The following is a 13,411-nucleotide window of genomic DNA, read 5'->3' on the forward strand; positions in this document are numbered from 1 at the left end:
TGCTTTGTGTTTGCGGAGATCATTATTAATATGAAGAAACAAGATGGAATTGAAGTCGTACTGTAATAATGGATAGCGCAGACAACTATAATAAGCCAAAGGGCAAAGAGTCAGTGTGGCGTGTGATAAGTACATGGTGCCTGACGTAGTGGGGACAATTGGAATGTCCTCTGCTTCTGTAGGTATAGACCAAGGGATCTGGAACTGAGGAGCTAGTTCCCTCATCACAATATTTCTGAAAGAGAGAACATTCAGGCCAAACTCAACACAAACAACTCATGCATGATTTATTTTGCAGCAATAAGGTTCAATAAACATTGAACCTTAACTGATAATCATAAGGTGTGATTTACCCTAGAATCTTGGCACAGTCATCATAGTATTTCATGGAATTCTTCACAAAGCTAAAGCCGTTGACATCACAGACATATGAGTGGCCGTTAGCACGGAGGAGGTCAAATCCACACACTGTTTGCTATGAACAAAATCAACATGATTTGTTTTTAACCAACCTGGAAATGACGTAAATGAAACCCTAAAGCCCCTTTAAATATATTTGACCAGAAAACTCTTGGGAAATTGAAAACGAAGCAAATTATCTGACCTTGAATGCCAGACAGACTTTGCGGGCCACAAGTTTCTCCATGGCAGTGAGCATGACTGGGTAACGGATTTCTTTGCCTTCACTGTCTCGCTCAACTTTTCCATCCAAAGCAGGGGACTTGCGTGCCTCTGCATGAGCATAATCTGGCCCAACTGTATACACCTGTCCCAAAACAAACATACACTGAATCAAAAGATAATAGGACATTTCTTATCTGATTTATGAAGGAGAGTTATAAAACCAACAAAGATTTTCAGAAACATTTCCTCAAACAGTATAACAAGCACCAAACATTGGCTCCATTGGGTAAAATGGTTTGGGTAAAAAAAAAAGAAATCGAACACCCTGTCTACACCGGATGTGAGAGTTGCATCAAAAGCAATAGAATCCCATTATAATCAATGATGCTGTCTACACCGGAAGCATCCATTGCTGGCGTGTCTGTCGCGGCGACAACAAATTTTGCGCTGCACGTGTTGACGCTACTACACAAATGAAAAGGTTTAGAATGTTCATGGCGATGCTTCCAGTGTAGATAACCTCGAGCCATTGCGTCACGTAAACAGACGTACCCGGTGTAGACAGGGTGTAAGAAACAAATCCATTCTCTAACAGAGCAAGACAAACAGGTTAATGCAATCTCTGGGTGGCACAGTGGGTCAATTATTTTGTACCTTCACATCTGTGCCATCAGTTGGCATGAATTCTTCATAAATATAGGAACCTGTTTTCCTCACACTGCTCTCTGGAGAGTAAACACTACTTCTGCTTCCAATCTGAAAGAAATGCATTTACACTCAAATGTTTTTCCACTTCAAATTGTGCACCGTGCATACTTTCATTGAATCCATGTGTCTGGTTAATAAACTATAGATCACACAACACTGTAGCCCATATTGGGGAAGCTACTTAGAAACTGTAGCTTGAAAAGCTTAAAGTTTCTAATAATTTGAAGTAGTTAAACTACATTCAAGCTTCCCTTTTGAAGTAGATAACTAAACTACAAGTTACTAAAAATGTAGTTACTAAGCTAACTACATTGATACTATTTAAAATGGCAAGTTTTAAATTATATAACTTTCAGATTATAGTTATTTTTTCATCAATGCAGTCAGGCACTAAAAACAGCAAGGATTTTTGAAGAGCATCAAACTTTAACACATATATTTATATTATTACTACTAATACTAAAACCAAATTGAACAAAAGAAAACAGCCTAATTGTGGCAGGGCGGAGGGCGGGGCCAGATCGTGATCCTACGCACCCGGTCCCATATTAGGCTAATCAAGCCTCTGAGGTTTAAAGGTCGACTGCAGAGTATCGTGGGAGAGAGATCGTTAGCGGACATGTCCGTCTTATGTGTTTGTGTCTTTGTTATATCATCAAGCCGGTTCTCGCCTCCTCCTTTCCATTGATCCCTTTACACTGGTGCCGAAGCCAGGGAAGGAGGAGGGATATGCCGTAGTAGAGTTCTCGCCACTACCGTCCACCCCAACGGAGCCGCCGACCGCGAGGGGAGAAAGGGCTCCTGGCCGACCGCCTGGAGCGGTCAGGGCCACTGCCAGGGGCACAGGAGTCACCTACCGGCCGCTGAAACGCGGTGGGGTTTAAGACCGCCGGCCGCGAGCGGGAAGGGGCTCGCTGTTGACCGCCTGGAGCGAGAGAGCCGCTGCCAGGGGCGGGGGAGACCCCTTCTGTTCCCCGAGAACACGGCGGGGTGTTCCGTCCGCCAGGGGCTGGAGGACTGCCTCGGATCCGCCCGGAGAGGCGCGGCTGTTGTCCGATAAAGGGTGGAGGAGTGGCCGAGGAACAAGCTGCAGCGTATCAGAGAACTGGCGAGTAAGAGTTTTTTTTTTATTTTTTATCCCTCTCTCCGCTCTCTCTCACTGTCGCTCTGTGTTGGCCTTTTCCCTCTTTTAAATTTTACAGTTTTTGGGGGGTACTACACTGTTACAGGAAGTACCCCCCATTTTAATCATTTCTGTTTCCCTTCCCTTGTCCCCTCCCTCGTCCAGGTAGATGGGGATGACCTGCCGGCAGACTACACGTAAAGCACACCCTCCCCCAGGGAAGGGGATGTACGTCAGGCCGGGGGCTCCCCAGCCTGAGAGAACGAGGGAGGAATGTGGCAGGGCGGAGGGCGGGGCCGGGTCGTGATCCTACACACCCGGTCCCGTATTAGGCTAATCAAGCCTCTGAGGTTTAAAGGTCGACTGCAGTGTATCGTGGGAGAGAGAGAGAGATCGTTAGCGGACATGTCCGTCATATGTGTTTGTGTCTTTGTTTTAAGTTTCTCATTAAAACTATAATTTATATTATCAAGCCGGTTCTCGCCTCCTCCTTTCCATTGATCCCTTTACACTAATTTATATAAATGAATCAAATACATATGGATAAAAAAAATAAAAAACAAAAAGAATTCCAACCAAAAAATATTTTTAACAATTTGTCACGCTCCGCCACTATGCATGTTGCATGTTAGTGGAAAAAATATGCCATTTTGCAAACAGACAAGCCACTGACATGCTACTGAAAAATCTTGTTAAGTGAGTAGCACCACTAATTTGAGTTACTCCCCAACACTGATCATAGCACTAAACTCTGCAATTATGTCTTTTCCTTAAAAAACAGCTGACAGGGGAGGCCAACACAAAACATCAGCATGTTTTTTTTTTTGTTTCACGGCATCAAAGTTTGCTCTATTTTGGGAATTAGAACAAATGATGTGCCTCTATGACTGAGAGTGCTGCAGCTAAACCTCTATAAGACAGATAATAGGGAGCTATTGCTTAAAGACCTTTCTGAAGAGGCGTTGGCTGCCTCCACCAGCTGAGGTTGGGTAATAGATGTACACGTTATGGTCCTCCGCAGAAACTGGCTTCTCTACGAAGGGTTTGAGAAACACTTCACCATTAACTTCAACTTGGTCTTCTCCCTCAATCAGGTTGCACTCTGTGGCAAAACAAAGGAAGTAAAGTAAAGGCCAATGAATACAGTGTTCCAATGAATGGAAACAACATTTTCAACATCTGAGATATGACTTTAATGTGGATTTATAGCAGAGACAATTATGCTCTCTGATTGTCATTCAACTTTCAATGTTTGTACTTTTGACCTATAAAAGGCATTCAAATTGCACTACATAAGGGGTTATATTTTCTCAAAGACTAAAATGAATAAGGACAAAGAGTAAGCAGGACACTCAGATAATTTGGCGAATGATTCTACTGAACGATAAGGTATTCAAGCAATCAAATAACAAGAGGAGCGGTTTCAAAAATATCAGAAAAAAACAAAAAACTTTGTTCAAACTGCACCAGAGTCTGAACTAAGAATTTGTGAGACTTGTCAACCAGTCGACTAAATGGTTCTGATGCTGCTAGTTGACACTGGAATTACTAGTTGTTCAACATTTTTACACATTTACCTCTGGCTTTATAATTGAAAAAGGGTGCCCTTAAATTATGGTCATGTTAATGCTACATATTTTAAATATAATTAATACATCAAAAATAAAATGCGGGAAGCGGATTTCCGAAACATTGGCTTGCAAATCGCTACGGATTTTTTCACATTTTAATCTTCTTTAAATCTGTGCACTCTTGCGAGTTTAATATGCAGGATAATCGCCTCAGGTGAGTCAGGTCCCATCTTTCACTGGGCCATGTTGACATATGTTAATTTTATTTGTCAAAAATGTATGCTTTGATTATGTAGCCTAGAAAATTTTTGTTTTAGGCTAGGCATTCATTTTTGTAATACCTTGCTGATCAAGAAGGCAATTTTCAACAATGTGCCGATACCTTAACTGGTTAAACTATCTTTTATTCTGTGTGCACGTCATGTTTAAGACAATACATTTGGTTTATTGTACATTCCTCACATCCTATTTTTTCTATCCTATAGCTATTGTATTTACATTGTAACTGTTATTGGTTTACATTTTTACATAACAGCTGTCAGATTAGAGCTAATGCATGTCGTGAATTTTTTTTCTCTCTAGTAGATTTGCCTTATGTTCATTATTTTCAATGTCCTGACTGTTTTCATATGTTAAGTAACTTTTACTTTGTGAATTCCATTTAAAACAGCCAGTTAGGTTTGCTCTATTGGACCTGAACTGCCTATTCGTTCAATTAATTACAATAAATATGCATGTATTCGCTAACGTTGATTCAGAGAATGTGTGTCATGTTCTAAATTTAATTTACGTACAATGATCACAATGCAAGGCAAGTATGTTGCAGATAAATGCCCCTTTTCAGCAGAATTTGGTGTCAGATACAACTTTTGGAATAGATAGTATTTTAAATGGGTTGCATAAACACACAATTTATTTTTACTGTTTTCTGAGGGTTTCTTAATTTTATACTAGTCAACTCCAACATTTGCGTTTAAACGTCAGTGAAATTAGTTGTTCAGCACATTCCTAGTCTGAACTGAAAATATTGGATTTAAAAACAGAACTGAGATTGAGAATACTGTCTACACTGTCATTTTGCATGTAATAAAATCACATCTGTTTGTTCAATCAGTGGAGTCAATCTACTTTGGTTGCGATAGTAATGACTATGGCACAAGACATTGTCATTGTGGAAAAAAGGATGAAAAACTGAAAGCTTTGCCTCTGCTCACGTACATTGATGACATCTAGCCTAATTTTAGAGGAGTAATGACATGAGGAATTGAATATTCCTTAATCTTCTGACATGCAAGTGTTCGTTGTAAATAAAAACATACGGCAAGTTTCAGAACTTCCTCCTCACCGCAAAAAGAGCATTTGCTAAAACCAAGCCGCCAAAACGACAAATTCTCTACTTCCTCCACATTGTGATGTCACATTATGGTAGATATTTGCATTTGACCACCTCTACAACAATACATCAACATCTACATAAACAAACTGCTCCATGTCAAGCATTGACTCACCTTCAGGTTTGTCAGGGTCACGATTTAACACAGCATAACGTGGCAGATCTATCCCCTCCTCTTGCAGAATACGATATACTTCCCTCCTAAAAGATGATAAAAAATGACTGAAAGGTTCTAGAGGTAGTCATACTGAATGATGAAATGTCTGTAAACATAAGGTAATATGCAAAACTGTGATTTGACTTGTAAAATATATGGTGAATTAAAAGGAATACCTGTCCTGTATGTAATACTGCATATTAAGGTCATTGATAAGCAGTGGGTTACGGAGCTTTGCATAACTCACTGCCTTATCCAGTGGGAAGCCTAATTCAAGAGAAAGTACAGAATGCAAATGACTCGATAAAGACATAACACACATGCATGAAAAAAAGTGTAGATTTCCTAACAGGTATATTTACACAACACAAGATTCACGGTGTTTTATTGGATTAGTGATGCAGCATGTTAGGTAACTACTCATCAACAACTGGTTCATAATTTAAATGCAACTAATTTTATGGTTAGAATTTCAGTGGAGAAACCTGATCTAAGACCAGCTCAAAAGGGCAAGTTCATACAGAGTGCAAGACATACCTTTAGAGTGAAAGGAGATCAGGCAGTTGCAGAGCGGCCACTTTTCCACCGGCTCATTGAGTATGACGTCCTCTGGAAAGATGACCACGGTGATGTACTCAAACTTACAAAGACGCTCCAAGATCTGAGTCATGGGTTTGGACTTTGATTTCTTCATCATACAGCAAATCCCCACCACGATCTGATGCTCTGGAGGCTTGACAGAGATAGCAGAGATTTAAGTGAGACATATCTCTACCAAAACATTCTGAACTCTGATGCATAAAGGCAGCAAGATTGCTACCGCAGTGTCGAAAGTGTGTAGGTTGCCCAACTCCAGTGTACAGACCTCGACAAAAAACTTCAATGGCGGAGTAGAGTTTAGAATGATTTACAGGAAGATATGAGACATATAGCTGCTGAAAAGGCCAACATATGTTGTGTTTTGGATGCTAGTGTCATCACCAAGCTTATTCATTTGCTTAACCAGCAAAAATACCTTGGTCTACCAGCTTCACCAGAAACACCATGTTGGTTGATGAGCTTCCCCAGCTGGTGAACAAACTCCAAGGCTATGCTGGTCTACCAGCTAGACCAGCACCAAACCAACACTAACCAGCATAAATAATCTTGTCTAAGATGGTCTTTTCAGTAGGCACTGCATAAAAAAATATTCTAAAATAACAAAAAAAACTAAATGAATACCATGGCATTATTGAAAACTTGATTCTGATTGGCTGTTACACATTCCATGGGTGTTTATTTATTTTATATAACTGTATAGCAGTGAAGTAGATCTAGATGTGTTGACTGAATAACAGTTGTGCATCACTTTGCCACTGGTAAATACAGCTGAGCTGTTTCTAAGAAAGCCACATTCACAGAAGTGTCATGAAGTAGTTCTAAAAACAGCTGCATTTTACGAGAAATAAAAAACAAAATTTCTTGAAATGAACATGCTGTACTTGTGGTAACTGTAGCATCAGCAGAATAATTGACTTTGGGTCATTGAATAATTGAAAATTCTCTCATCATGTATTGACCCTCATGCCATCCCAGATGTGTGTGACTTTCTTTCTTCTGCAGAACACAAACCATAATATTTTTAGAATATCTGAGCTCTGTTGGTCTCACCCACACCTGTTATTTTACTTCTGAAGATATGTATATATACTTCTGAAGTTATAGTGTTTACACTTGTGTCATATGGATTACATTTGATTCCTTTATGTGATTTTTAGAGTTTCAAAGGGCTGATCACCATTCACTTGCATTGTATGGACCAACAGAGCTGACATACTATTCTAAATATCTTCATTTGTGTTTTGCTGAAGAAAGTCATACACATCTGGGACGGCATGAAGGTGAGTAAATGATAAGAGAATTTTCATTTTTGTGTTAACTATTCCTTTAACGCTCACCTCAAGAGTAACAGCCCATAGTCAACTATTCGTCACATTGAAAATTTTGCAATTTAACAATGTGTACTGGATTGTAGTTGGAACAAGTAGAGCTAGACTGATACACATCGATTTTACCAATTAATCAGTGCTGACTGCGACTTCTTAGAACTATCAGTTATCAATAAAAATCTATAGCAATAGTTTTTTTATTTGTGACTAACAGGGATTGGTTGTATCTAAATCTTTCATTGTTGACCATATTCTTCCATATTTGTATCTTCACTTTGCTTATTTTGTTATTTTAATTAGATGATCAAGTGTTCTACACTGAAGCGAGGACATGCAAAGATAAATGCAACTATATGGAGACGTGTCCTGTCAGCACATACATCGTGTCTCCAACTTAATGTCTTGTAACAATAATAATTTTAAAAAAATAACCCTTATTTCTTACTAAACCTCATCAGGTGAAATATCTATATATACAAAACTCTTCATTTGACAATTATATAGGCTATAAAAAATGTAATTTGGTAAGGACTTAAATATAGAGCATTGTAACTGACATCGTAATGTCTCCATCATTTCAAAATATGAGCCCCTTTTTTGTAGTTAAAAGTCCCACATTCTGCACCAAATATTCATTTTTTGGAATTTTGGTTAATTAATAAACTGCATCTGGAATTGTATTCATTTTGATCTCTTTTAGCCTCTATGTCTGGGCCCATCACAGTATGGAAATAAAATTCAGTAACACTTCCCTAACGGACGACCACTAAAAGAGAGTGATTTTATGATGTCTGTTATGGATGTCCAGCACATCAACTGTCGTTACCTACACCACCATTAGGCCAGACCCTTAATTGTTCTGCACTCAATCCATACCGAGTTGTCCTCCAGGTCATCTTCGTACAGCTCTATTTCTGTCCTCATGCTGGCGAAATCGTCCAGGCCCTCGCTCTCATCCTCTGCGCAGCCCACGAAGAATCTGGGAGCGCCGCGCTGGCTCTCACCGGGGCTGCTGGGCTCTGACATTACAGTCCACAGCGGCAGCGACCACCTGCTTCCTGCCGCTCCATCTCACACTAACACGCAGTGCTGGAGGGGCACACGGCCAGACCAGCTCCGTACCCAGCCTGAAGGAGCAGCAGTGGGGTCACCGGTAGTGTGCTTATGAGTGAGGTTGAAGGCAGGTTGGATAAGGATTGCCCAAGTGCATGTAAAAATTATTGAGATGGATGTGAAGTGGCAGACTGATGACTCATTGTTTCTTAAACTAGGTTGCTTTTTCTCCAAGCTTATTTCACAAAGGATCTTTCTCCAGCTCCTCGTTGAGTGAACAGAATGATAAAATACAGCATCTTCTTTCCTGTAAAAAAACAAACAAACATATAATCATGCTAGATAGGAAAGCGATCCAATGAGCCAATGGACATGTAAAATTTGACACGTGTAAGAAGCCTGATGTTCATTTTAGCTCAAAAATGATTGGCTGATGGTTACTGTAAACCTCGTAAACAAACAGAATTAAGCAAATTGTAATTATCATGCCTGGAATCATGTTACAGCTTAAGCCCACATGTTAGCAAATTCTCTAGACTGGCCACAGGGTCTGTTCTCAGAGATTTAAAAATAAATTTGAGCCATAAAAAAAAAACAACAACATGTAATATGTTGCAAACTTGATGAACCACCACTTTACACTTAAAGGTGCTATAGGCGATTTTAACAGTTCTAGGTCTTCCCGTAGCAAAAAGCAACAGTAGAAAAATAGCCTTCTTAAAATGATATTGACAACCGTCAAACTGACCGCAGCCCACTGCAATTTTTTATCACCATTTATAGAAACTAGTGCCGTCAGAGACAGGTGTGATGTTTCATTGAACCTATTTCATTGATATCTTTCAGGGAATAGGGTCATTTTCTGCTTCTCATTTCATACACAAACACACACACACACACACACACACACACACACAAAAACCAGCTTACAACACCTTTAACGTCAGTTGATACATAAACCTTGATATGGAATTATTTTCAATAATTAACTTGAGTAATATTAAAATTATCTCAGCCCTGTTGGTCCATCCAATGCAAGTGAGTGGTTACCAGAACTTTGAAGCTCCAAAAAGCATATTAAGTCAGCATAAAAGTAATCTGCATGCCTCCAGTGGTTTAATTCATGTCTTCTGAAGTGATATGATGTGTGGGTGAGAAACAGATAAACATTTAAGTCATTTTTACTGTAAATCTTTGTGCTTTTTGGAGCTTTATCGTTCTGGAAACCTTTCACTTGCAATGAATGGACCTACAGAGCTCATATATTCTTTAAAAGAAAAAATCTTATTTTGTGTTCTATAGAAAAAAGAAAGTCAAATAAATTTGGGATGTCATGAGGGTGAGTAAATGATGAGAGAAATTTCACCCAAAAATGAAATTTCCTCATCATTTACTCACTGTCATGTTGCTCCAAAAATCTGTATGACTTTCTTTTTCTGTGAAATACAAAAGAAAATGTTGTAACTTTCTTACATACATTTTGTGTTTTGCAAAGTTTTCTGCTTCAGTTGTTGTGGTGTTGATTCACATTGTCTCTAGATTATTGTGCAGAGTGATCAGATGCATTTTTAATAATTGCAAAACACAAAATGTATGTCACTGACAATACTTTTGGCCACGGCTGTCTGTTATTTGGGATTGTATACTTAACACGATTATCCCTCAGCTGCACAAAGCATTATAAGTTTAAAAGTATTACGAGCTCATCTAACAACTGTTCAATTGGTTAAGGAGCACAAACATAACCTGAACATTAGCCCTACATTTGCATAATATATATTCGATACAATGCACTCAATTACAAATAATGACTAGTTTGAAATGTCACAAAGTACATACGTGCAAAGCACAGAATGTGCTGGTGCCGAGTTTGATAAATATTGTGTTACATGTGCACGTATTAAGTTACTAGGTAACGGTCTCAAATCACTACACCAGAGAACACAGGCTTTCCCAAAGATAATAACATGAGCAGTCAAGCATAACAACATCCATTACATGACAACATGCACATAAAATGCTGAAAGCAACAAAGAAAAACAAATAAAATAAATACATAAAAAAAGTGTACTTGCCATTTATAAATATGTAAGGAAAGATGTGAGTAGCCTGTGTGGGCTCGCGCTAGCTAACGACACGGCTATTCGTTAGCTCGCTCTTCTCTTTTTACCTCAACAAAACAACAACCGAAGCAGATTATACTCAGTTTCAAGGATATCATAGCTCTTTAGTTTCGTGCCATAACGCGTTGCTAAACGGCATTTTTTTCTCTTTTTTTCGAATGACGACTTGCTACGTAAAAATGCAAGGCGGCGTTGACGGTTTCACAGCAGTCCTCGGATTTGACAGGTTGTTAATGGAACCGAACTTGACTTCGGACGCGAAAATAAACAAAGGGTTTAGCCAATGAGAGAGCAGCATTTGCTGAGACGAGGCGGTATGAAGGCGGGACGTATGTGGCAGCAGCTACCAGCAAAAAAAATACACAGTGCGTCTGCAATGAAAACAGTTTTTTTTCCCACTCTAGTATTTACGGTTCCCTATGCGGCAAATAAATGCCAATAATCCGGGCGCGTTATTGACGCTCGCACGTGCGATAGATTTAAGCCACGCGAGGAAAAAGGAAGAACTCGCGCGCACGAAATCTACTGCACATGCAATAAAACTCTCGCGCAACTGCCGTGCGAGCAAAATCATTCTTCAAACTTTTCTACAGCGAACACCTTTTAATTTTTTTCAGTCGTGGGTTGGGCACTTGCTGTTTTGTCTGTAACCGTAAATATTGGTTATTCTCACTGATCTATATATATATATATATATATATATATATATATATATATATATATATAGTTTTCCTCAGGTGGTCTCCCATCCAGCTCAGCCCTTCTTAGCTTCAGTGGGCAACCGGTCTTGAGCTACAGGGTGATGGAGCTGCTGACTATGCTTTTGTTTGACAGCAATGATGTAAAAAGAGTCATCTGAAAAGTATCCTGTGAAAAAGTCTAAAATGCCCCTGGTGTGGTAAACTACAGCTATTAATTACAATTTAGGCACAGTTCAGGCCTAAAGGCATAGCTGTGGGTGACGTGTAGGTAGGGAACGCAAAATAAAACAATCAACCACTCATATTGACAAGACAGCAACATCCAGGCTGATAACAAAATATTTTTTCTTTAAAATGTTTATATTGCCCCGCGACCCTGTACACAGGATAAGCGGTTGACAATGGATGGATGGATGGATGTTTATATTGCATGCTTATTTATGTACTCTAATTTACTTTTTTTTTTTACTAAAGTGACATACATTATGCAAACTAAAGACAGTCACCATAGCAACTTGAAATCAATGGTTTAAAGTCACCAAGACACAGACACGTTTTATCCTCCTGTTACTAAGGCTATGATTTATTTTCCTGGTCTCACAGCCTTTCAATTAATTATAAAGTGTCTTACAACTGCAAAGACACAAGTCAGATTGTATATTATATTATATATAAATAGCAGTTCTTAAAGTTCTATAGTTACATCACAGGAATGCAACAATTAGCTGGTCAACTTAATATTTTAAAGTGTCTGGCAATGATACACAGTACTTACAAACATTATATAAAATTACATCAGCCCTATTATATGAAGAATTAGCAACAAATAAATTAATAATGACTAATATGCAGTGTCCTTTGATGAAGCCTTGGCTCTCCTGAAGAACCGGTAAGTTTATGGTTCTTCAAAATAAAAGGGAGCCAATAACAACTAACTTCCTGGAAAAGGGAATAACCAATGATATTTCAGGTTACAGACAAAACAGCAAGTGCCCACCCCACAACTGACAAAATTAAAAGGTGTTAGCTCCAGCAAACTGCCTTTTAAATTATGAAAAGACATTTTAATAGCCTGTTCAGTCAGGAAGGTCCAGAGACCTCAAAACAATTAAGCCAACTTCAATGTATAATAAATGTCTAAACTCATTTTATTGTATTCACATTCATTCCCCTTATGACTTTACAAATGTGAAGAGTTTTGCAACTATACAGCCTATTACTAAATACAACATTGTCTTAAAACAGGCAAAACCATTAAATTAGAGCTGTTGATTTCAGATTGACCATGTCATGATTGCAATACATTCTTTAAATTGAAGTCTTTTTCTGCAGTGGCATGTTACTGTCCTGTCCTCCTGGAGACTGTGAACTCTCGTTGTAGCTATGGAACAGACAGGTGGTTAGGGAGGGATATTTCTTCAGCACACGCTGGAAAGAAATCTACTGTTGACAACCTTTTCTTAAACTTCACAGTTTTGAATCCAACCCAGCCACCCTTATAGAGTAATTGAGTGGAAAAAGAGACAAAGACACGAGAATGCCATATTACACAGTGCCAATTGTACAACAATGCCGTTTAAGCCATTACAATGCAAAATAATGCACTACCCCAATTCTGAAAAAGTTGGGACAGTATGGAAAATGCTAATAAAAACAAAATTAAGTGATTTGTAAATTCTATTCAACCTGTGCTATATTTTAGGACAGCAGCAATCCACATACCAGATTACAAGTGCATGGCTCCATAAGCAATGTGTGTGGGTGATAGATTGGCCTTCCAAGAATGTGTGGTGCATTATAGAGCACTCAATAAGGGAATGAAGGCCCTGTACAGTTGTACAGCTGAAGACCTGCATAATGAATGAATGGGGGAAAATTCTGCTTGCTAAACATCACAAACTTGAGTCTTCACTGCCCAAACATTCAAAGGCATATTTTACCAAATAATGAAAATTCTCTCATCATTTACTCACACTCATACCATCCCAGATGTGTATGACTTTCTTTCTTCAGCAGAATACAAAGACCTT

The 13,411-nt window shown here is 38.9% G+C and overlaps 1 protein-coding gene across 1 annotated transcript in view; it reads right to left on the reverse strand.

The window, feature by feature from the left end:
• The window catches only part of ppip5k1a (diphosphoinositol pentakisphosphate kinase 1a), a 39,384-nt gene extending 30,525 nt beyond the window's left edge, over positions 1-8,859 (reverse strand). The window contains exons 1-9 of the mRNA XM_052131842.1: positions 8,381-8,859; positions 6,114-6,309; positions 5,753-5,843; positions 5,535-5,620; positions 3,403-3,557; positions 1,279-1,380; positions 605-766; positions 354-475; positions 134-235 (exon numbers count right to left, since the gene is read on the reverse strand). Coding sequence (XP_051987802.1) covers positions 134-235; positions 354-475; positions 605-766; positions 1,279-1,380; positions 3,403-3,557; positions 5,535-5,620; positions 5,753-5,843; positions 6,114-6,309; positions 8,381-8,530 — 1,166 coding nt within the window. The 5' untranslated portion in view covers positions 8,531-8,859. The remainder of the gene's footprint in view (positions 1-133; positions 236-353; positions 476-604; positions 767-1,278; positions 1,381-3,402; positions 3,558-5,534; positions 5,621-5,752; positions 5,844-6,113; positions 6,310-8,380) is intronic.
• Positions 8,860-13,411: the final 4,552 nt, after the last annotated feature.

This window comes from Xyrauchen texanus, chromosome 1 (genome assembly GCF_025860055.1).
Source record: "Xyrauchen texanus isolate HMW12.3.18 chromosome 1, RBS_HiC_50CHRs, whole genome shotgun sequence".
Taxonomy (NCBI): Eukaryota; Metazoa; Chordata; class Actinopteri; order Cypriniformes; family Catostomidae; genus Xyrauchen; species Xyrauchen texanus.